This window comes from Epinephelus moara, chromosome 22, assembly GCF_006386435.1.
Source record: "Epinephelus moara isolate mb chromosome 22, YSFRI_EMoa_1.0, whole genome shotgun sequence".
In the NCBI taxonomy this organism is placed as follows: Eukaryota; Metazoa; Chordata; class Actinopteri; order Perciformes; family Serranidae; genus Epinephelus; species Epinephelus moara.
In genome coordinates, this window is record NC_065527.1 from 4,112,295 (window position 1) to 4,137,720 (window position 25,426).

Below are 25,426 nucleotides of genomic sequence, written 5' to 3' on the forward strand. Positions count from 1 at the left end.
TCCATCTGATTTCAGTGCTCAAAATTCAGCAGCAGACAATGTCTCCCTCGTGTGGTCAAAAGCAGGAACAACAGGTGAGGAATTTGTTCACTCATTAATTTCCTGAGCCCACGAGACACAGATCAAGTCTTCTCCATGTCTTCTTCTAATGTCGTAAAAGTGTTTGATTAGGCCTGCAAGCATGCATACATATGAACACACACACACCTCTGCTTACACACACACACACACACACACACACACACAAACATTGACAGACTCATTTACGTAATTAATGGAATAAAAATATTTGGAGTATCTCCAGACTTCGGCCTCAAGGCCAAACTTTCAGCACGCAGCAGCTTTCTGAGGGATTTGGGGCAAATTCTATCATGTTGGTGTAATTACATTACATGAGTCACTGTGACCGCGGGCAATAAAACGCTAATGTTTTTCTAAATGCCAATTTCCTGCGACAAGTTAATTTCACCTCTTTGCACACTGCCAAGTCCTTTGCTCCCTCCATGCACAATGCACAGCCCAAAATCAATTAACAAGTTGGACAACAGAAATATGAGCGTATATCGTGACCTTCTGAGCACACTTGAGGAAGTGTTTTCACCAGAAATGTTCAGAGAGACTTCAGACTTTATGCAAAACATCCTGCAATATGTGGAGAAACTTTGCTTCACTGCAGCCAGTGGTCAGTCAAGAAGTCTGTCACTCTATCAGTCAACTAAAGCTCTGAAGGCTCTGTTCAAAAGATAGTAAAAAATATTCAGTTTGTTTGGAGTGAAAGGTTTTTAAAAAGGAGAAAAGATCCAGAGTCAGGGTGTAAAAATAGACAGTGCAGGTCCTCCAACAATGTGTTGGGTGGAGCTGGGCCCTAATGAGTGACTGCCAACTTGAAAATAAGCCTGTGTTCAAAGACCAACTCTCATTAAATTTAAAACAGTGCCATTTACTATACATGCCCTTGAAAAAGAGAAATCGATCTCCGTCTTTTTTTTGTTTTTTGTAAAATAGTCAATAGCATCAATTAAAAAAAACGGTAAGTTTATTCCAAATGAATTATAATTAACTATTAAAATTGTTAAATTAAATTAATAATTACTCATTTTCTTTGGTATTTTTTACCATATGCAGATGTGCAGTGATGATGAGGTGACACGTGCACAATGGTGCGCGCTGGGGAGAACTTGCTTTTTGTCATATTTGCTGAAAGTGTCACTACATCCAGAGAGTGTGCTAAGATCGTAGGCAACTGGACTTGCTTGCGTTTCTTGAAGAAGTTTCGCCTCTCATCTCACCTCTCAAGAGCTCATGTGACCCCTACGACTCTGCAAGGGTGGGTAGGTGGGAACCCTTGCAGAGTCGTAGGGGTCACATGAGCTCTTAGTTTCAGAGTGACCCCTACGACTCTGCAAGGGTTCCCACCCACACAGGGTTTATAGCCTGCAATTCGTACCAGTCATTTAGAACTGAAGAAGCTTCTTGGATTAGAGGCGAAACTTCTTCAAGAAACGCAAGCAAGTCCAGTTGCCTACAATAAAGCACTTACGAGTGACATGACCTGGATGACTGAGAATCTTTACCCACAACATCCAGAGAGTGGTACATGAGACTGACAGTTTGTCCTGCTCCTGAAGGCATTTCTAAGGATGCATTCACACTGGCGCTATTTGGTCCGCTTTAAACGGACCCTGGCCCGCTTCCACGGATAGTTAGGCTCGCTTGGAGTGGAACGTTCATTCGAACGCTGGTGTGGGCCAAACGAGCGAACCCTTTGATTCGTCGATGAGCCAGGTTTTCTTCTTCCTTGTGCTTTTTTTCTTCCTGGTCAGTGGTCGTTTCGGGCAAAAGCGCCCCCAAACGAGCAGCTGTTGTAACTGCGTGACGTTGTCCAGGTGGTTTGGTCCCTTTTAAAAACTGTAGTGTGAAATGGAACCGAACAGAGCCAACAGAGTCTCTAACGCAGCTGTAGATCATGTTCTCACTGTCAGGGGTGTAGCACTAAATTCAGGGCCCTATGCAGTCTCTATGGGCCTCTTGACCTTCCTCTCTTGATCCGTGTCTTTCTCAGAGCAAACTTTATCATTTTACAGTTAAACACTAAAATATGTGTATATTGCAGACGAGAAATAGGCGATGCACTTACAGAATCTTGATTCATATTTGATCAGCGCTTTCACATTTGACAGTTTGACTGCAGTGTGTTAGAGGCTCCTTAGCTCTGATTGGTTTTCATTCACGTGGTGGATTCTAATGCTGAAAACACACCAAGCCGTGGCTGAGTGCAGAATGTGGTGAGCTGCGGTGCAGTTTCTATGGAAAGCTGCGATAGCCAGTCCGAGCTGCAGCCGGTTGATTCTGCGGAAACTAAAAGTTCTGTTACAAAGTATTTCTACCCTCATGTATCCAACATGTCTCGTGCCTGCAAAAAAATCATATCATTGCACCGAGCGGTACCACAAGGAGGCAAAGGAAAATAATTGTTTTTCACAAATGATCTGTGTCACAAACCTCTGTCAGGATACAGTAACACCGTCTCTTCCTGCACATGAGAGAAGGCCCTCACTGGCACACGTCCATTAATCTGAACCCAAGCTATGAGCTTTTCCCTAAACCTAACCAACAGAGAGCTTCCTGGCAGGAAGCCCTGACGGCAGACTTCTTCCAACAGCTCTCTTCTTTCGGCTCAGCTCTTTCAAACGTTGAGCCTGGACAGCTGGCCTGAATATCACAGCAACATGTGTCCACATATATGACTCAGTCCTGATTCAAACAGGCTGAGGTCACGGCCTCTGTGATGATTACAGAAGAATTGATTGAACTCAAATTGGATCCTGATTTAAATCACTGTAAACTCAAACTGAAAGTTTTTGAAGAGGCGCAGCCATGAATAATTTGGTGCTTCCTATTCTGTGGTGCTAATTATGTAGTGCAGTTTGTGTCTTGTGTTGTTCTGTCTATATTTTTTATTGTTGTTTGTACTTTGCACTGTTACTTGTGTTGTTGTTGCTGAGTCTTCTGTATCTTCAGGCCCAGCTAGGGACAGGCACTGCAAATTAGCTTTAACTATTAACGCTGTGATGTGTGGCATCTATGTATGCTACATACTTGTCCCTATACAAATAAAGAAAGTCATTTTTCAGGCTGCACTACTTTAAAGCTGTGTACACCTGGTATTAACATGCATTTTGGATGATCCAATCACAAGCTGTCAGCACTAAATAGAAGTGTTAATGACCACTAAGACGCATTGTAATCCGATCATTCAAACCACTTGCCGAGGTGGTCTGGGACACATTTGACACATATCTTCTGTAGTCCAAACACTAAAGTGTCCTGATGTGTCAGTGAAAAGGACATCATCATCATCATCATCATCATCATCAGTGCAGGATGTGGTGGTTGTTTGGATGGCAGTTTGCTAACGCTCTATAACTTACCCATTTTATGTTGAGTTTGACGAAGTGTTGTGTGACTGTCCATCGTTTTGCCCTGTGGAAGGAGACGTGTTGAAGTCTGCTGACAGCGAAATCTCCAGCTATGCTGACACAACCACGAAAATAATTAGCGAGCATACTACAGAGCAGCTTGCAAAAGTGTGGACGTGGTAACCGTGCACGGGGCAGTAGCGAACACAAGGCGTCAGCTGGAGACGCATGACAGACACAGGTGTGAACGGCAACATGTCTCGACTGTCAACTTGTGATCAGATCACCCAAAACACATTAATACCAAGTGTAAACAGGGCCTTACTCCCGCTTCAGCAGCCATGTTTCTTTGATTTATAGACAAGTGACAATGCAGCCATCTTGTGCTTTTGACTTTTAGTTGAAATCTGGCCAAATTTCAGAAATGTCTGATGTTTAAAATGGGAATGTTAAGGTGGCAATTCTGGCAAGTGTAAGTTCAAGACTGATCCTCCACAAGCCAAGTACTTTATCAGTTATTGCATTTTTCACTAGGGGTGTAAATCACAAGTTTCATCATGATGAGGTAGGTTTTCAATTCTTTGGACAGCGATATGATATTTGTACAAAGTGCCACGACCGTTTCAATTCGATTCAATCCAGGGGTCTGTGATAAATATGAGATAATATCAGTAAATATCCTCACTGTCTTCTTCTTGGCTGCCTGCCATTGTCCGCCTGGCGCCAGGCCCGCTAGAACTGTTTGAATATGTTGAAGATAGCGATATGTGTCTATGTTTTCACTTCACATTGATCATACTGGATAATTGATCACTGAATCTATTTTAACACCCTATTTGTTCACCCTGGAATTCAGTCAACATATGTAGACAGCAAGTTTTAGTGGCACATAATACTAGCTGCTAAGACGTTGCCATACCTTTAAGTTGCAGAAACGCTCACCCTCTTCTTCAGCTACCTCTCTGTTATCAGACCTCATCATCAGTGACCCTGAGCGTCTTCTCCTCCAGATATGATCAAACAGCACTGGCACTGTTCCTGAGATCAGAACTGAATACATTAGAAAACACTGATGCTTTTGCTACAGAATCATTCTTTAATTAATTGAATAATTCAGTCCTACTCTGCACGTGCTGACAGGGTGAGACGCTGTCTTGTTAATGTGCCTCGACTGGTTTGAGGAATTTGCTTGAATCCAGTTTCATCATCTTGACACCAGCTGAACGCTTCCATCCCAAACCTTTAATCACTGCGAATGAATCCAGACACATCACAGCCGTTGTTTACAATTTTATTATTGTTATTGTTTTCTCGATAAAAGCAGATAGAGGAGCAGAATAATCAGAAACAGCGTGCAGCTTTGGGGTTCCTGTCCAAAGCCGGACGAGAGAACTGTCTGAGGTGAGTATATATTAACAACACAGGGCAAACCCCACTGTCATAAATGCTACATAACACTGTCCGTATCGTCAACAGTCACAATAATGGCTGCTGTCACTTGTATGACAGATAGCCCGTCACACATTCATGACACAGAGATATTCTGAGGTAAGCTAGAGTTGGCTAGTGTTGTACTGAGCAAATAAACATCTATGTACTGTATATCTATAGTGTCGTGACTGTGTCATATCCTGTTCCTGGGAGCACAGTAGCTCATCTCTACCTTGGCATAGCTTTGGCATTAGGAGGTAACATGGTAGCACCCTGTTGGGGGCCAAGAACAAGCGCCTTTGTCCATTTCATGGACATTTGGGGAGTAACTCCCACGGCCTTGGGCCAGTAAATATAGGGGACTAAGTAATGCAGAGTTTAAAGGAATACTTCACCTGCAAAATGAGCATTTGTGTAACAACTACTCGTCGTGTGTTACCTTGAATTACTGAAGAAAAATGTGTTTTTCTTGCATACCTCTATGATGAACGGAGGATCCATCAAGGGCGAACATGCTTCATGAATTGAAGTAAACGATGAGCACGTTTAACAACACACAAAACTGTATCAAAACATCCATTTACAAACCCTCACACAACTCGAGCAGTATAATGCAAGTTTCGTTTATCCAGTCGTATGCTCAGTGTCTCCCAAACACATGCATTTAAACTACAATTGCCACCTCATGGTTGTATGCCTTTGCCAACCAGTTAAGTTACAATTTACATCCATGTCCGTCCAGACTCATATGTAGCTATGACAGTCGACAAAAAGTACAGATGTTGCTGCAAAGAAACTTCATATTCTAAAATGAAGATGCTTCACACACGTCTTCAACCCAACAGCACAGAGGATCTATACAATCAGCACAGTTTCAAAAAATTTGTGTCACAAATTCTGTATCTGCCCAAATGTCTCTCCTTCTGTTCCTGAGATACGACGTTGAATAATGGCCAGAAAACATGATGTTGTCACAGTGAAGTTGACATTTTTGTGGGGTCACACTGACCTTTGACCACCAAATTCAAATCAATTCATTCTTGAGTCCACGTGGACATTTATGCCAAAAATTTGAGGAAATTTCCTCAGGGTGTTCTTGAGATATTGCGTTCTTGAGAATAAGATGGACACAGTCACAGTGACCTTGACCTTTGACCACCAAATTCTACTCTGTTCATCACTGAGTCCAAGTGGACATTTATGCCCAATATGAAAAAATTGCCTCAAGGGTTCTGGAGATGTTATATTCAAGAGAATGTGATGGATTGACGGATGGACAACCAGAAAACTGGATGCCTGCGGCCACAGCTGTCACTGGCATGGGGGCAGAAAAATTTCGATTTAAAACATGTCAGTACAAACAGTCTAATGAACGGCCAAGTGGCGCAAAATGCTCACGGCTTGAGTGTTTTAAATCTTTATGTTTTAGTGAGAATGCATGTGTCAGGGTTTTCACACATTTTTATGGACAAAATTTCTAAACTTTTCCATGACTTTTCTTTGGGCTGTACCCAACTGACAATTATGTCAGTCAAATCAGATTTGGCCGTTAAATACAAATATTCAACTATTCGTCCTTTGTTTTTTTTCCTTTATAAAGGTGTAAAGTTTGAACAGGGCTCATTGGGACGTTCAGTGTGACAACAGCATCCATGTTATATAGTAAACCAGCTGACGGCACTAACAGTGGATCAGAATATTTTTTTGCTGACACTAGATATCAAACAAAAGCCAGAGACTCTGTCGTATTAAGTTGCTCTGAGCTGTAACCTCACCACTTCTAAGCAGAAGAGAGAAGATAATGTTGTCTCAGAGCTAGAATGTTTCTCCTCCTCTGTACCGCTCCATCCTGTCCGGACAGGAGCGCTCACTCCGCAGCAAAATCTGGGGACCAAAATGTCCCCAGAAGTACACTGCATAGCACAGTGACCTAGACTTTTTCAGGACTCATATTTTTTTTGCCCCACTTGCCCAGGGTTTTTCAAACATATCAGACTTATACTATATTCAGAAAGACGAAGAAAGACGGAACACGGGAAAAAATTGACAAACATACCTGTTGGTAAACAAAACGGTACACGTAACTGAGCTAAGTGATGTCGACAGCTACAGTAAATAGATTTTTCTTTATGTCACATTACATAAAAGCTTATCCATGGAAGATTACTGAACAATTTCATCACACACAACAAAATCCCACGACTTTTCCAAAACTTTCAAAGGTTTTTACAAATGCCATGACTTTTCCAGGTTTTCCATGACTGTGGGAACTCTGAATTGTGTTTGGGAGACACTGAGCATACGACCTGGATAAATGAGACTTGGATTACACTGCATGAGTTCTGTGACAGTTTGTGAATAGATGTTTTTGTGATATAGTTTTGTTGTTGTTAAATGTGGTCCCAGTTTACTTTCAGTCATGAGGACTGTTCGCATTTTTTGGATTCTTCGTTCACCATAAAGACATGCGAGAAAAACAGTTTCCTTCACAAATTCAAAGTCACATGTAGTAAGTAACTGACACACAAATGATCATTTTGTAAGTGAAGTTTTTTAAGGAAGCTATTCAAGTTTGACAAATAACAGTTTCTATATAGTGCTAATGTAATTTGAAGGAAAGCACCCACAGACGTGTATATTCTCTGGGTTATGTACATGTCGAGGCCCAAATGCAGGTAGTCGGTAACGCTTCCCTCTTTCAGTTATAGTGAGATCCACTTTGAAGTGCAGCTTTGCAGTCATACAAACTTACAGGAGCTTAAGCTTTAGCTTATTCCAATAGGAGAGAAGGTGCTTGTAGCGTGTAAGCTAACGCATCACTTTTGATCACATTTGTTTTAGCGTTCTTTCAAACGTTAAATAAAAACATAAACTGAGTAGACCTGTGTGTGTAGTCTAGCTTCACTGGCTGAGTTGAGGATTGAGACAGACTTTGAAATGAGGATATCCTCCAAAAATGACCAAACAAACAGCAGCATTCAGTATAACAAAGAAGACCGATGACAAAGAGATACGATGATATATTGTCTTAGGCTTGTCTTGCTAATATAAAAAGGTATAAATAACACATCCTGTTTTGGTTAAACACAGTTATGATGAGGAAAATCAAGATGAAGAAAAAAAAGCGGATGTTAAGACAACTCTTCACTGTCCTTATCCACCATTTTTTGGGATTTCCTGAGATTCCAGTTGTCCCTCAGGGCTTTACGGATTTGATAACAGCACTCGTTGATTGATCGACTGACTGAATCAATCGATTGATTGAGGTTAGAGTCTTACGAACCAGATGGGTCAAAGACATTCAAGCAAGCGCAGGGCATTCGTATCACCATTAACTGGATACTTGATAGCGTACTTTAACCCCACACCCAAACACACCTGACCTGCAGGCTCAGCACGCTCGTGGCACCACAGTCCATCAAACAAGCGCTCTGAAAAGGCTAAAAGAAGGCATGTAGCAAAGAAACAAGAAAAGGCTTAGCTTAAAATGGGCGAGGTATCTTTTACATAATTCTCCCTCTAAGGATTTTAGGCTTTTTAATACCATCTTGGAATGCACTATATATTGATATATATATACTGTATATTGCCGTTAATATAAGCAGGATTACTGTTGATAAATACAGTGGTCTCCTTACCATAAGAGGCACCTCAGCGAGCCTCAGCACCCCTCTCCCTTTGATTTTCGGGTGCCACAGGCCCCAAAGGCCCTACATGTGTGGAGGAGGAGACACTTATTGTTTTCCTATTTCATCTGATTAAAATTCAAATACGATCCAAACTCCACCGGCTTTGGTCACTCTTCATCCACAGTCTCCCTTTTTGAATCCTCGTCTTTCTGATCCAGGACCTGAGGGGTGGGGCTCGGCAGGGCTGCGACCTCTGTAGTAGCCAATGAGGAGGGGTCTTGTTGGTCAGCAATCCTGTGGGAAGATGTCTCTTCCTGTGGAAAAGTATGGATGCATACAGTTAGTAAAACCGTTGGATTTACACTGGGAATCCAACTGATTATATACATGTGAAAAGTATGAAGTGGCCCCACAGCAGCTTGGATTCATCAGGCTCTACTGTCTGCTCTGGCAGTTTCCTATCAGACAAGTCAAACTGTAAAAAAATTCTATCACATAAATGTGGCTGTTCAAGGCTTTTGCAGTGAAATAAAAAGGTCGATAACTCCTCATTTCATCTTCATGAATCAGCTGTTCCTCTTCCACTGCAGCACTTTCAAAGTGAGCAACAGGAAAACATAGAAACAGGGTGTCCGACGAAAGTTGAGCTCAAAACGGTGTCGCTTGCAGCCAGTGAGGACACCTCTTTCGTTGGCTTCAAATCCAAAGTGATGCCATAGTGCCATCTCAATCATGTTGCTGTGCTCTAGGGCTGTCAAAAAAAATCTGAAGTTCGAAATATATTCGAATATATACTTTTTTTATAAGTTCAAACCTAAATTTGATAATTCGAATATCATTAATAATTAATTAATACTATCAATAATGTTGTATATCACGGCGAATCCCGTTCGGGCGGAGATGGCTCGTGCTTGTGCACGAGCCAGAGAGGGACACAGCGACGGAGGGAGAGGCGCCGATGGAGGTGCCCGCTGCGCCAACACCACACACTGCGCTGTCCGCGATGTGTGACCTGTTCGGGGAGACATACAGGGAGAGTGTTGCACCTGCTGCCTCCCTGCCTACCCTTTTTGAAGAAGAGATGAAGCGTTACCAGAATGAGACACCACTACGAGCCGACCAGGATCCACTGTTGTGGTGGAAAACTACGTACTGAAGTATCCAAACATTGCTCAGATAGCGAGGCAGAAGTTGGTCATGCCTGGCACTTCATCCGAGTGTCACATTCATATTGTGCCAGCAATAAGCATCTTATTTTTAGGGCTGTACCCAAATATTCGGATATTCGAATATTCGTTCTATGGGTAGGTATCCGTTATGAAAATTTGGTATTCGATATTCGTTTTTTTATTTTTATTTTTTTTTTACATATTTTTTTGGTGCTAAATGTAGTCTTTTTGTTGTTGGTAAATGTAGGTTATCAATAAAAATCAAAACTTTTAAACTGCATTGTTAAAAATGTGAAAATATAGTATAGCCTACCAACGGAGCTTGTGCGCACGGCACGCTTGAGCGCATCCGTCTGAGGCTGTGGATCAATGCCAAGTTTTACCACTTTATCACTATTCCCTCTAACTTGTAGCTGTTTTTTCGTTATCTTTTGAATTTAATATGAATTATGGAACCGTTTTTGTCAACGTTTGTTTCCCCCGTTTTGTACAATAAATTATTGTTTAAAGTTTCAACAAGTTTCTTTTGGAGTGCGTGACACAAGTGTGTTTTGAAAACGACCGCGGACTGTCACCTGCTCAACGCATCAGTACCTTCGGATGCCATGACAGTAATAGCCAATAATGTCAAAATATCATTTACAGACCGATTTAACAGACGATCACTGCTGCCCGACCCGCAGGTCCATTTGCGGGTCCCGCGGGTTACGGGTCGACCCGCGCATCACTACTCAGCTCAGTCTATAAAGGCTGTACACAACAGTAAGGCTATAGACATTATATTCTATTCAGGCCGGCAGAACCAGCAGCGCATCGGCTCTACAGTGCACGGCACTGCTGATTAACCATTTTATTGCAGCACAGAGTGTCTGCCAGCAACCAATTACTTGCAGAGGCTTCCTACAACTTGTTTCAACGGTTCCGATTTAATCAGAAGACAAATTAAACAGGATGACTAGCCAATGTGAAAATCAAAAGAAAGCATAGAATAATGTACTGAAGGAGACTGTTGTGCCATCACATTATTTTGTGGTTTGAGAGCAAAGATCCGGCCGCCGCTGTGCAAAACTCTGCAATACAATTAGGTCCGAACCCCCCACCCCCCTGATTCTGTAATTTCTCCTACCAAGTTCTTACCCTTCACATGCGTCAGCCGAAAGATGCCAAATTCCTTTGATTTCACGGAGGCAGCTTACAAACCAGCACAACATATTTTTTTAATGGACGAGGCATGATATGATTCACGTGGGTCACATTTTCAAATTGTAAAAACTGGATTAATCTCAAAAAAATCCCGTTTGTGTGTCGGAGGCTTGCACAGATTACTTGTTGTTTTGCATGAGCAATTGCTTCCTCAAATCCCTACATCAGAGGTGGCGAGTGCAAAGCTAGCATGACCCGTAACGTCAACATTCATATGGCAGGTTGAAACACACCAGCCTGCTGCTGAGGCTTTACACACTGTCTTTATGTTCTCCTCTCCTGCCGTGACAGCTGAGAGACAACCTGCAATATAGCAAACTGGCTCTTACGATCACCTTCCTCTGACCTGGCTAAACGTCGGCATGTATGCAGAACACACACTTTTCCGCTACAATCACCACAGCCAACGTGTCCTTCTACTAGTTGTCTTTCTTTTTAATCAGCCGGTAAAGTGGCACCAGGTTGACTAACCTGCTCTGAGAACCGATGATTCACCTGATCGCCAAACTCGTGCATCTCTCCTTCCTCACCGTTTGAGTGGCAGCTTGGACTTGGCACCTCAATTCCATGGCTTTCCAAAATGGCAGCTTCTGGTTGTGTCAGAGGGAAGAGATGGAAACACGGTAAATATAAATTTACATGTTCATTTTCCACAGTGTAACATGGCCAAAAGCCTCCTCCTGTGAGTCTACATATTGTTGTTGTCATCAGAAAACCTTTCTCTCCACCCTAATTTTCCAGATACACTGATGATGACATTTTCCTGGTTTGGAAATGTTCTCTGTCCTATAAATAAACTACTGAGAAAAGGCCTTTTTTCCAAGCTCATAAAAAGTTGACCTTTTAGATACACATGGACAGCAACAACATACACAGTATTAGATCCTCACCGATGTTCGCTCTTCTCTTCATCTCCTTCCGACGGTTGGCAAACCAGTTGTACACCTTCAACGCCGTCACACGCTCAAACTCTGACAGCTTACAGCCTGGGTGATGAAACACACACAGTCTCTCACTTATAGTGCCAGCACATATGGCTAAACCACAGGATCTCTGTGGAGACACCATCCACACCTGACTCACGTGAATTCATTTTACAGAGACATCTTGTACATATTTAAGGATAACAGATTTAATTCCACACAAAACAAACACCTGGTGCAGTTTTAAAAGGTCAAATAAATCACTCAAAAAAGATGGTAGGAATTCATCAGTTGGGTTATTTCCAGTAAATGCAACTACTGAATTTATTAGATGTTTTTAATTACACTTAAGCAATAAGAAGGTCCTGTAAGACTTAGATTTAAAAAGGTGATTCGCATAAATACTATACCAGGCATGCAAAGTCATCCAGGGTGTAGAAGGTAACACAAATACAACCCCCCTATGGGAGGCTGGGGGCATGACCCCACTAGGAAGATTTTTTTGAAATTATCAGCTTTATAATATGGATTTACAGTTGATTTAATCATGATGATATTGAGAAAACTCACCCTAGAATTAATGTAATCTTACTGCTACAAAACTAGGTCCAATGTAGGCAGACATCAGTTCAAACCTCACACCTGCCTGAACATGTGTAATTCTCTAATCCTGAAATAGAATCAGATAATGAGCGCTCGATTCAGACGTTATCACAAACACAACCACCCATCTTGCATATACTCAAACAACTTTGTCATTATCACACTGCTGTATAAACACAATGGGCCTCATTCACAAACAGTGCGTACGCACAAATCTGTGCTTAAACTGTGCGTACGATCGTTTGACGCACAAATCCGGGATTCATCAATATTTTCTTACCCGAATTTGTTCTTACTCTGCGAACAAATTTAGAACTGCCTCAGACCATGCGTACGCACAAATGAGGAAGGCCGAACTGACTTAGAAAATGCAAACATACCTTTTAAGTACATGCAGAGTCTATAAAACCACATTCATGAAAAAGAGATTTAATTAACATTTTTTAAAATAATTAATTTACTAATATATTGGCCAAATGGATTAAATTACCATGAAATTGACACACGTTCACCCTCATCATTGTGACAATTAAAATATTAACAATAACATGAACAGAAAAACTATCACTCCATCAGCGTGCAGATGATCTGTAATGCCGACTGCCATATCCTTAAGGCTGTGGCCCGCTGGCCAGGAGGCACCCACGACTCATTTATTTTGCAAAACAGTACAGTGGGAATGCGTTTGGAGGCAGGGGCTGTGAGAAGTGGATGGCTTGTTGGTGAGCATCTTTTGTTCTAGTCTTTTATTTTAATTGTTTTAAGTTAGTATTTTCAGTAAGTCTCTATTCCGTTAATGTTAAAATGTTATATTGTTTGGGTGACCGGGCATATGGCCTTAAAACATGGCTGATGACACCATACGCAAACCCTGAAACCCCTCAAGAGGTGAGCTATAATAACATGTGTCCTCCACAATCTTACAATGACCCATGGCATTCCTGTAAGACCCGGCGCCATCGCTTCTAACAAACTGTGAAATTTACTACTTCTCTCCTCGCGTAACCGCTTCCTTCATTCATGAATCAACTCTAGGCAAGCAGTTTCCTTATATGGAGAAATGGGGGCGTGGTAGTATGCTGATTGCAGATCGCGGACACGCGCCTGTCAATTTAGAATGGTTCTGATTTGCTAACATACATTGGCCGGTACGCACGTGTCATGAATCCGACGGTGATTTTGCTCAAGTACTTATTTTTTGGGGAGAGTAAGAACATTTCCGCGCAGATATTAGTGAATGAGGCCCAATATCTTCACCGCTGTCTCATGACTTAGTGTCATGTTGCAAATAGGAGATGACAGTATCAGCCTTGCTAATATTATCTTAGCATAAAGAAAAAACATCAGTAATGTTATACCAGGGTATATGCAGGAATCCTGAGGTTAATTTCAAAACCTTTTTAAGACTTTTTTAAGACCTTCCAAAAAAACCTAAACACCTCATCGCCACTTCAAGCTGTCGTTAGCAGCAACGCATCTTTAACTTACTAAACAGTTGTAGTTTGCAATTAAATCTATGGAGCACAAATATACAACAGAATTCAGATAAGATGAGAAGGAATAAAGCTTGAAAGAATAAATTAAACCAAAGGTTTATTAAAATACACCTTAGGTCATAAGAAGTAACACAGCTCTACAGCTCAACATCAGCTATTCAAGGCCAACTTGCTGAAAACAACAACCTTATGGCTAGCCCCTTACATGTGGGATTTAGGGCTGACCCAAAAAAAATTAAGTTTTGTTCGATGGCACAGGATTCGATTGTGAAAAAAAAAAAAAATCGAATATTCTGCCTTTTTTTTCCTCCCGTTTTTGGGGGGACCTTGAACGCAACACGAATCATGCTGTCCATTTACGGTTGTTTTTTCCCCTTTAGCCATAAACCATCAAGCCATTTAAACTCAAAGAACAAGAAGCAATGTCTGTTAGGCATATAAGATTTCATGTTCCAGTTCCAGTTTGTGTTTTTAATTGATTGATTGTTTTTGGTTGGTTATTAAAAAAGAAAACATCTCCGACAAGGAAATAGAAAGCCCGACGTGCAATGAATGGAGACCTGTTATCCTGCTTGAACACAGACAGCTAAATTCTTTCAACAATGTGACTCAAAATAATGATAAAATAGATTTTATTGATGTAAGATAATATGCTGATGGTGACATTTTCCACTGGTCCGCTGCGCTCTGAGTCTGGTGTCAGAGACACATGCTGCTCTGAGTCGCGCATTTGTCTGCGTCTGCTTAAATTTTAGTGTTAAATCAAAAGTTAAACATTACTTATCAGCAACCAGAAGTGCTTTTTTGTTTGTGAATATTTTTATCTTAATTCTAGGGTTGCAAGAAACTACCCTTTCGCCAGAATTTTAAAGTTATTAATTTTTTGGACTTTTTTTCCATTCAGGTTCAGGTTATCATAACACTACTTTAAGACATTCTTCCCTTAAGGCAGGCAGGCTCAGGTGTGTTGCATGTGCCAAGCAGAGAAGACTGGAGCTTTTTTTTGACAGCTCAGAAGGTGTGGTTCTCATTTCATTTCCAGAGACTCTGCCATTGCAATTTTAAAAACTCATTAGATCTACATGAAGCACACAGGGGTCCATTTTGGATTGAAAATGTCGAACTTTGCTGAAGGGGGGAAAGTTCTGAAACCTGTGTACGTACACAATTTGTTTCATCAAGGCTAAGTTGTGCAAGAATTATGAGCACTGTTAACATTTCTATCGTGTTTGTGGTCAAGTGTATTGACCACAAACATGTTGAACAGTTATTTTTTACACTGTCCCCTCCCAACCTCTCCCATTATTTACACAGACTAGTTTCCATCCATGTGTGCTTCACACACACCTTCTGTCGGCAGCAAGGAAGAACTACACTATCAGTACAGTTTCAAGGTGGACACCCGAGATTAATGTCACCAATTTAGTATCTGACCAAATGTCTCCCCCTCTGTTCCTGAGCTGTGGTGTTGAATAATGGCCAGAAAACGTTATGATGTCACAGTGAGGTTGACCTTTGACCTTTTGGATATAAAATCTCATCATGTCATCATTTTATCCTGTCAGACATTTGTGTGAAAATTTGTCATTATTAGTGTATGAATTCTAGAGTAATGGCCAAAAACATGTTTTGTGAGGTCACAGTGACCTTGACCTTTGTCAACTATTCAAATCAGTTTATTGTTGAGTCCAAGTGAGCGTTTTTGCCAAATTTATAGAAATGCCCTCAAGGTTTTCTTGAGATATTGCGTTCATGAGAATGAGACGGACAAGGTCTCCGTGACCTTGACCTTTGACCACCAAAATCTAATGAGGTTATTGTTAGCCCTTTGTAAACAGGAATTGTGCAAATTTGCAGGAAAGCCCAATCAGTCTTCTTTCAGCATTGGCAGTATAAAAACAAAATCGCGGAGTTCGGGGCAATGGGGGGCGTGAGCAAGTAACAAAACGTGTAGCTCAGCATGTGACGTAAACAGTGACGTGGGAGGGAAGCCGCGGCTGGTCAGTCCTTCGGTGATTCTCTCGTAAGTCGGCCCGTCCTTCACCGTCCCCGTCATCTGACGGTTAATGGCCTCTTCGTTTGCGAGGACAAGGAGGGCGCGCAATTCCTTGTCTCCCCAGTTGCTCATCTTTACAGTGTCTGTCAGGTTTGTGTTTCCCTCTTGCTACTAGCTGCTCGCTAATTCCTGCTATCAGCTGTTTCCTGTTTATCCACCGCCAGTGGCTCGCACGTGCGGCGTCATCAACAGCTCCTCCTACAAGTCTTCAACAGCCCCTCCCGTAGCGGAAGGCTGCCTGGCTGTCTTTTTAAACTAAAAGGGTTCCGCCAATATGTCTACCCTACGAGGCGGAAAATTGGGCACCTCGGATCAACTCGCCAGTCCGGCTCTGTGTGTCTAAATGCTCGCAGCTTGCCGGCAAAACGGCCCAACATTCACCAAAAATCTGGCAGTGTAAAAGGGGCTGTTGAGTCCACGTGGGTGTTTGTGTCAAATTTCACACAAGGGGTTCTTGAGATATCGTGGTCAGGACAAGGGGACAGACAGTCGTAAAATCCAAAAACATGCCTCCGACCACAGCTATCGCCATCGCAGAGGCATAAAAACATGTTTAAATGTGAATACTATGTTTGTTTTGCTTCACAAGTAACATGGGGTTGATAAAGATCTACCTAGTAATAAAATAATATTCATATTAAGGCTGCAACTACTATTGAATTAATCTTTTACTTTCTGATTAATTTGTCTTTTACTCTGTTGAATGTATTAAAGAATAAGAAGTGTCCAAATTCAGAATCTAAAATGATTAAACTCCTTATTTTGTCTGATGAAGAGTCCAAAAGCTCAGGCTGGTTACACTGATAGGAGGCAAAGAAAAGTGGCAAGTCTTTATATTTAAGAGGCTGTTAACAATAAATGTTTGGTAGTTTTACTTTTTCAATGACTGAAATGATCAATTATCAAAGTAGCTATCACAGAAATTACCTGTCAATTCACTAACCAATCAATCTGGTCTATTACAAACATCAAAAACTAGCACGCAGCATGTCATTTTGAACAAGAAACTTGATCTAAGCTATGTTGATCAGCTGCCTGAGGACGTTTCTGACAGAAGCACGCCTCCATACAGTCCCAGCGCCTCTTCCTACCTGGTTTCTGAATGACAGAGTTACAGGCGTTGGCAATCTCCTCTCGCTTGGCTTCATCTGGGTACTGGTTCTCCATGAAAAAGCTGTAAGAGACAAACATCCACAGTATTGGAAACAGTTAAATCATGTTGCATCATAGCCTGCACATTTATTAGAAGATGGCACCAGTCTGAGCAGCGCTCTGTACGCCCTCATTTTACACCTCATCTACTTTTAGTCTTTGTATTGAACCACAAGAGAGAAAGGACAATATTTATACAGTGGAAGAGCTACAGGAGAGGTCGTCACTGCAAAGGAACAGATTAATGGATGCATTAAGTAGATTAATTTCTGCTATTCAAGCACTGCATCTTTAAATCTCTTCCCTGGCCTGGAAATATGACTGGTGAAAACAGTAACTTATATATTCAGGTAAAGATCAGAGTAACCTTCCTTTTCCTCGTCAAATTATCCTCACTCATGTCTCGTGTCTTTCTATCCCTCCAAGGCTGAAAAAGAATCATCATCTCACATTACAAAACACACAGGGATCAATTTCTTCCAGCCCTCTGTTCCTCTCACCCTCTGAGTTGCCCTATCCTGTCCACTCTGTCTCAGACACACACACTCACACACACACACACACACACACACACACACACACACACACACACACCACATCATCTTCACCTCTACTGTATCGTCCTTGGGTCTAAACTAGCTCATAAAGATCAGCACTGCGGTAGAATTGCGTAATCCGGGGCCACTGCTGGTGAGTGTTGTCTGAGGGCCTGTGTGGTCTTATTACTGTGAGTGCCCAGACTGCACCCTATACTTACAGCAACCATGTAATAGACAAATCAATTGCACACAGCGGGTAGGACTGTAGAGGAATGCCTACTCCTCTTTCTCTGCATCTTTCTGGGTTACTGAGAAGACTGGCTGGGACAAATATGTTACAGAGAAGCAGAGACACAACACTTCTAATAAACTGGAATTACTGCCTCGTGGCTGCACGCCTCCGCGAACCAGTCAAGCTGCAGTTACAGTTCACATCCAAGTCCAAGTAAAATGTTATCACTTCATCATTTTATTCAATTAGACGTGTGTGAAATTTTGTCATAACTTAAATCATGTTCTTCTTCTCCCTCTCAGCATTGTTTCTCTTCTTATGGATTATTTCAATTTTGTTTTTTTGTTTTGGTTTGTTTCGTTGTTCTTGTTCTCTGTGAAGCGTCTTTGAGGATCCAGAAAAACGCTGTATTAATCCAATGTATTATTATTACTGTTATCAGCAGTAGCAGTAGTATTAAAATCTAATCAGTTCATTCTCAACTCTAAGTGGACGTTTGTGCCAAATTAAAGGGAATTCCCTAAAGGCCTTCTTAAGGTGTTGCGTCCACTAGAATGAGACGGATTAAGTCACAGTGACCTTTGATCTTTAACCACCAAAATCCAATCAGTTAATTGTTGAGTCCAGCTGGATGTTTGAGCCAAATTTGAAGAAATACCCTAAAGGCGTTCTTGAGATATCATGTTCACGAGAATGGGACAAAAGGATGGACAGGCAGACAATACAAAAACATAATGCCTCCAGCCTCGACGGAGGCAATGCCCGAGCCCAAAGGGACCCGTCAGGACCCGACAGGTCAGGCCTGGCTTGAACAAACATTTACAAATAATGTTCAGGTCAGTTCAGCTCAAAAATTACAGACCTACTGTGTTTGCTGGGAAACTTCTTGCTCAGTGCTGAGCTACTTACGCATAGCCCGTAAAAATTCATGTAGGTTATTGTTAGCTTGCTAATGATGGAGGACGTCAAACAAAACACCATCACCTAACATTACTCCACACTCTGTGTCCTTGCTCGGGACATTCTGGCCTTTTCAGTTGCAGCAGCAGCAAACATAACTTAAGCATTGCTGGACAAAACAAAAAACAGAGGAGACAGCGCTGAAGCCATCCTCGGTGGATGCTAACACTTTCCTCCATAGCCCTTTTTAAACAGGAATTGTGCAAATTTGCAGGAAAGCCCAATCAGTGTTTTTTCAGCATTGGCAGTATAAAAACAAAATCGGGGAGTGCAGCAAAATGCCGCCTACCTACTTTTGTTTATACAGAATGTGCCTTTTTCGGGGCAATGGGGGGCGTGAGCAAGTAACAAAACGTGTAGCTCAGCGTGTGACGTAAACAGTGACGTGGGAGGGAAGCCGCGGCTGGTCAGTCCTTCGGCGATTCTCTCGTAAGTCGGCCCGTTCTTCACCGTCCCCGTCATCTGACGGTTAATGGCCTCTTCGTTTGCGAGGACAAGGAGGGCGCGCAATTCCTTGTCTCCCCAGTTGCTCATCTTTACAGTGTCTGTCAGGTTTGTGTTTCTCTCTTGCTACTAGCTGCTCGCTAATTCCTGCTATCAGCTGTTTCCTGTTTATGTGGCGTCATCAACAGCTCCTCCCACAAGTCTGTTTCCTGTTTATGTGGCGTCATCAACAGCTCCTCCCACAAGTCTTCAACAGCCCCTCCCGTTGCGGATTGCCGCCTTGGTCTGTTTAAACTAAAAGGGTTCCGCCAATATGACTACCCTACGAGGCGGAAATTTGGGCACCTTGGATCAACTCGCCAATCCAGCTCTGTGTGTCTAAACGCTCGCAGCTTGCCGGCAAAACGGCCCAACATTCGCCGAAAATCTGGCAGTGTAAAAGGGGCTCATGTTAATTCCAAATAAACCACAATGATTGGATTGTGTAAATAGTTTGTTTAACAGCGGTTAAAATTCAAGAAGAGTTCATGTAGATGAAGACTTGACATACGCCAATATTAAGACTCAAAACATGACATTACGTAATGTGTGCATGGGTGCGCATGTGGGAGAGACACGTGTGCCTTCTGACGGTCCTTTACAAGGTGCCACGTGTGTACTCTCTGTATACAGGCAAGCTGTAACCATATTAACAACAACAGCTTGACAGTGACAAACTTCAGTAACGTTACATTAAGTGCATCAGGTTCGGGTCAGGCTCAGTTACTACTCTCTCAGGCTCGGGCCAGGTTCTGACATAAACATGCAGCCCGAGCAGCACTTTACTCCGCACTATTAGCGAGACAGATCAGAGCCAGGGAAGGTTATTAAAACTGAAATGACCTCAAGCGATGCAGCATTCCTAACACATGTAAGGAGCAATCCATGCCTTGATGGTTTAAGCAGTGCTGACGTGTTCAAACTCATCTGAAGCATCACAAACGCAGGAGTTTTCTGCAGAACTTTGTTGCTCCTCATCATCTTTTTTTGTAGTTTAAAACAGAACAAAAACTCTTTGGAGCTCACTTTTTACAGAAACACTGAAATGTAAACTTGTGCAAATATTATGTCGTCAAGGCAATTTGATCCCAACACGGCCAATGAAAACCAGCTGTTTTAGAGCTGAAACAATCAGTTGATTAAAAGGAAAATCAACCAGCTTCATAATTGATGGATCAATGGACAAAGTTTTCAAGGTATGGTGCCAAACATTCACTGATTCAAACTTCGCAACTGTGATGATTTGCTGCTTTTCTTTATTTTAGTGTTTGTCAGCTGAATATCTTTGGGTTTCAGACGCACACGTTGGCCTTGTGACATTAGAAATTTGTGATTTTCTATTTTTTTTTGATGTTTCTTAGACCAAAAGATTTGTGGATTGATTAAAAAAATGGGCATCAGATTAATCAATAATGAAAATAACTGTTACTTAAAGTCCAAGTTCAGTTTATATACAGTAAATTGGCTTTTCTACACTGAGGTTTCCATCATTGGTGGTGCTAGAATGAAGGAAGTCAGTTTAATTGGGGTGCAAATCTTGAGTTTCTCCTTTACAGTCAACAATATGTTCACATTTTCCAACAGGACCTGAATGCAGCACATACAGTACTTGTCTCCTTTCATAGAAAAAGTCCAAAATAGAGAGCCAAAGTCATGATGTCATGGGCTAACTTCTGCTACACTGGTGTTTGTAGCTCAATGACATCTTTCATTCAGCATTTTCTTCTGGAGTTTTCACTCTGGCTCTGTATGCAGCACAAAGACTCGCTCACCTCTCCATGATTGACTGACACTCCTTCCTCCAGGTGAACCGGCTTCCTCTGCGCAGCCTCAGAGGTCCGCCCACCATCCCTGCTCTGTCGCCTGCCATGATCCCTGTCCTCCAATCAGGTTCCTCCTTCACCAGAGACCGCATTGACAAGGTGGCCCCTGAGACAGAGAGCGAATAAAAAAACAATCAAACTGTTGAGATTCATTAAGACAAAGACAGTGACTATGTTTAGACTGCAGCTGCCTGTTGCACCACATGAATTGAACATCACTCAAAACAAACATCTGTAATATGTCAGTTTGTATGTGTCTGTAACATCAGGTAGTATAAAATAAATACACTAACTAGTGACAGAAATTAACACCTACAACAGACAGTTAAATAAAAAAAGAGAAGGTAATGTGCTATTGTTTTAACTAGCTAACATTATCATCATTTCACAATTATCGCTTCTGTTACTTTGATGTCATTTACTGAAGTGGGGAGGGTTGTATCACACAAAAAATGGACATTAATATAGATAAAACTTTAAACAACCTCTATGTGCTGAAAAACAACAGAAGCAACCACATGTTGCCAGCAGCAATTCCCATCTCCAGTGAATGCAGCATAAATTACACTGTTTATCATCATCATCATCACATCAATCATCATCATGTCTATTTCAAGTAACTGTAATTTGTACAACACAGTGTTCACGTCTGCTTCATCATTAATGTAAATGGCTGTAGTCTGTCACAGGAAATGTGCTCCTAGCATAAATATCAAAGTAAAGGTTATTTTGACTGTTCAAACATCACTATGGTAACAAGGTCTGACTAATACCTGCCTGGAGGGTAGAAATTGTAAGTCACATCTTGACTCTATGATGTAGCTCACCTGTATCTGGGTAAAGAACTTTGTCATATCACATAGGAAGCAGTTCAATAGATGTTTCACAGTCATACAGTGTGGAATGATGGAAAACAACAGGGAGGATATGGTCTGATATGATATATAATTATTATTATATTACATTTTTTCATTATTTCCCAGCACTATGTAATAGCCCCTAATGATATAGTTCATTAAATTAAAGCAACTGGACCCTGGGTAGTGTCAAAAAACGGATGGATGGTTAGGCAATAATAGACGATGAATTCATTAAGGCTCATTTCAGTTTTTGCTTAAATCAACATTTGCTCATTATGAAACGCTGAGCTTCAAAGCTACTGTAGCGACCAGCTGTGACAGTGTTTGCTACAGACTTTCAATACCTTGTGGGGATGTCACGAGAACTGGTACTTTGATACCTAACTGATGCTAAAATTCTAAAAAATGTGACCGTACTTGTCTTTCTCCATTACTGTAGGTGCTGAAGACGCACTTTTTCTGGACCTGACAGAGCAACGTATACACCTAAGAGTGTTCTAGTCTGCACTTAAATGCAAAAAGAAGAATTTAACACTTGGCATGCATGTTTTTTTTTTTCTTTGCAATGGGAGTGCGGTTTATTTACAGTATGCTTCAAATGACAGCATGATGAGGCGCTGAGTGTCTATTCACAGAGGGTTGAAAAATGTTCCTTTGGGTAAAACGTTGCGCTGATCACTGTCGCTTCTTCACCAGCCGTCCAATCACACTTTAAAGACTAGAGTCACATTTCATATGTACAAGTGCTGAACAACAGAGGAGAAAATATTTACGTTTCCTCTCCCACAAAATTGCGTAGATTACTTTGTGTTTAAAGTTGATCATCAAGAATTTACAATAAAACATAAATGTTTTTAATGAAGGAGAATATGTTTAAGTACATGGGATTTATTGTTTTGTTTTTATTTTTTACCGTGGTATCAAATTGGGTGTCTAGAATCGTGGAAATTCACTGGTACTGGTATCAACTACTAAATCTGTGGTATTCTTACATGTCTATACCTTCTAAGGTTTTTTGTGCCAACACCTTGTTCTATAACGAGTTTTTTAATAAGATATAGCGCAACTCCCACACGACATTCAAACTCAGCCACATCTGAACTCACACTCAGCTGGTGCCACAGGCTGCTACTACGCCAAGGTCAAGAGGATTTTAACAATAAGGAGCTGCTTCATTTTTAGTGTTATTGTCAATCCTCTAGTTTATCTCTGTCATTTGATACGGTTGAAATGCATCCCAAGCTGACACCGACGCTGTGGGGTAAATGACATGCGGGTCAGCTGATGTGCGGGCGTCTCCTGTGGCGAGCTGCTGAGGCCGGGGCGGGGCTGGGAGGGCACGGTTACCTGGCTGGGCCTGGGCGGCCGCAGCAGCAGCAGTGTACCATGGCAGCAAGTGCATCAGCAGCTCTCTCTGCCTGCTCCACACTGGGTTGGGGTTGAGGTTGGTGTTGGGGTTGGGGAGGCTGCCGCTTGCCCCTGCTACCGTCCCGTCTCTGTCCCCTCCCCTGGCCCTGGGCATGGGGCTCACGCTGTGCTGGCTTTCACTCCACCTCAGCCCTTCAGTCGGGACAAAACCAACGGTCAGGCAGGCCACAGCCAGGGATTAGATTATGGACACCAGTTTAGGCTAATGTCACTGGAAATTGAGGGTTAATTGGGTTAACGGACACACTCCTGTAGACCTGCCTGGGAAGTTTCAGTCATATTAAATTTAAAAACAAATGCCTGCTTTATAATGTAAACGCCAATTAGGAGTCAATCTGATTAGAGTTGTGACGGGCAGGTCAATAGGAGCCAATATTGGAAGCAAAGCATTGTGGCCGCTGAGAGAATTAGTTATTGTTAGTATGACTGTTAATAACCAGTTTGTTAGGCATGTAGGAATGAAAACCAGCACCAGAGTACCTCCAGCATCAGGGCTGAGAACTACAGAGGAGCTAAGGCAAAGCTTGGGTGGGAGGGGAAATATAAAGGATTCAGATGAAGGGAGACAGCAGGGTCAGCAGATGGTCCGTCGGCAGCTCGGTTTATTCCATAGGACTGATTGTAAAAATGTGACTTTGACATATTTACACACAGTTTTTACAGTGAATGCATGCTGTCTGATAAACCAATAAAAGCTCTGAGCATCGCTACTCATTTAATATGTTGTAGCTCTTAAACCATACCAATTTTAAGCATCTATATCCATGTATCCGAGGACATGGAGAGGTCAACACCTACCCAAGCTGTTACTCTAGCCTGTACAGACAAACCGCATTCACCCACTACAGTTTCATTTCCAAACCAGAAGCCTTAATATTATTGATTAGCATCTCCTGTGACAGGACTACCTTTATCATTTGTCTTTCCTCTGAAATTATAGATTTGTCTCGTGTCCTTCCTTGACCTCACAGCCCTCGAGGACCAGGATGGAGTTAGCGGGAGGAATTAGAGGTGTGTACCATGCAGGAGGATGGATGGAGGGGGAAGGAAAGCAAGCAGTGGTTCACATTCACATAATACAGAAAATCTTATCTCTTTTTCACACACAAGCCTCCCCTCCTACATTATCTAATCTATTATCATTAACCTGACACTCAACCTTGAGGCGCTGATCTGCACTTTCTCATAATCACTCTTCCTGTACCTAACATCCATCATCCTCGTAATGATCTATAATCCCACTCTGCTCTGTAATGGTCAGACTCTACACTGGCTCTGGATCACAGTCCCTGTATGTCCTGTGTGACCCCCACCACCCTCAGCCTGCCCCTCGCCTCACCTGGGTTGTTCCTCTCCAGCAGGTACCAGCGGTAGAAAGCTCTGCGTTTGGAGTCGCTCATCTCCAGGCCCTGCTGCAGCAACCACTGAGAGATGTAGCTCTGGCTGATGCCTGCACGCAGGAAGGAGAGGCATGTTATCTTAACACATTAAAGACATCGATTTACTTCATGGTGCACTGGTAGCATCTGTGCTGTTGAGATCGGCTGTGAGCCAGCTCTGAAATACTCCTGTTAAGCTAATGAAGTCGTCCCAATATCAATACCTTAATTAAGGACACGTGGTTTGGTGCAATACTTTGTGAACATGCTGCTACTTGTGAAGTTCAGCATTTATTGCTTAGAGGTGGAGTCTTGGCTTTGGACACCACAGGCCCCTCTCTACCTAGAGACAGAACCATCCTGGCTGTTGCACAGTTCTTCTTCTGTTATATTTAAAGGAATACTTCACCCGCAAAATGACCATTATTATATTTGAGCCACATAACTCATGTTCCTAGCCTGGAAATCCAGACCCAAATCTAGAAAGATTTAGGGTCTGGCCATGAGTAATGAAAATGGCCCAACTTGAGGGGCGGCACCAAGCATGCATTTGAAAATATCACTGCAGGCAATTGGATAACACTACGACCAATCAGAACAATACACGGGGTGACGTATCCAGAGCTTAGCTACCAGCGGAG

General features: G+C 42.1%; 1 protein-coding gene across 12 annotated transcripts in view; it reads right to left on the bottom strand.

Annotated features, from left to right (window-relative positions):
• Positions 1-4,344: 4,344 nt before the first annotated feature.
• Positions 4,345-25,426, bottom strand: part of zgc:91944 (uncharacterized protein LOC436941 homolog) — a 29,443-nt gene continuing 8,361 nt past the window's right edge. For 3 of the 12 annotated variants that reach the window (XM_050035489.1, XM_050035490.1, XM_050035485.1), the window contains 7 exons: positions 24,746-24,856; positions 23,326-23,538; positions 21,068-21,224; positions 17,021-17,103; positions 11,742-11,837; positions 11,323-11,441; positions 4,697-8,793 (listed from right to left, as the gene is read on the bottom strand). In XM_050035489.1, coding sequence (XP_049891446.1) covers positions 8,647-8,793; positions 11,323-11,441; positions 11,742-11,837; positions 17,021-17,103; positions 21,068-21,224; positions 23,326-23,538; positions 24,746-24,856 — 926 coding nt within the window. In that variant the 3' untranslated portion in view covers positions 4,697-8,646. Of the gene's footprint in view, positions 4,458-4,542; positions 4,669-4,696; positions 8,794-11,322; positions 11,442-11,741; positions 11,838-17,020; positions 17,104-21,067; positions 21,225-23,325; positions 23,539-24,745; positions 24,857-25,426 lie in introns of those variants that run through there. The other 9 variants (XR_007569271.1, XM_050035491.1, XM_050035492.1 and 6 more) reach the window with 9 other exon arrangements.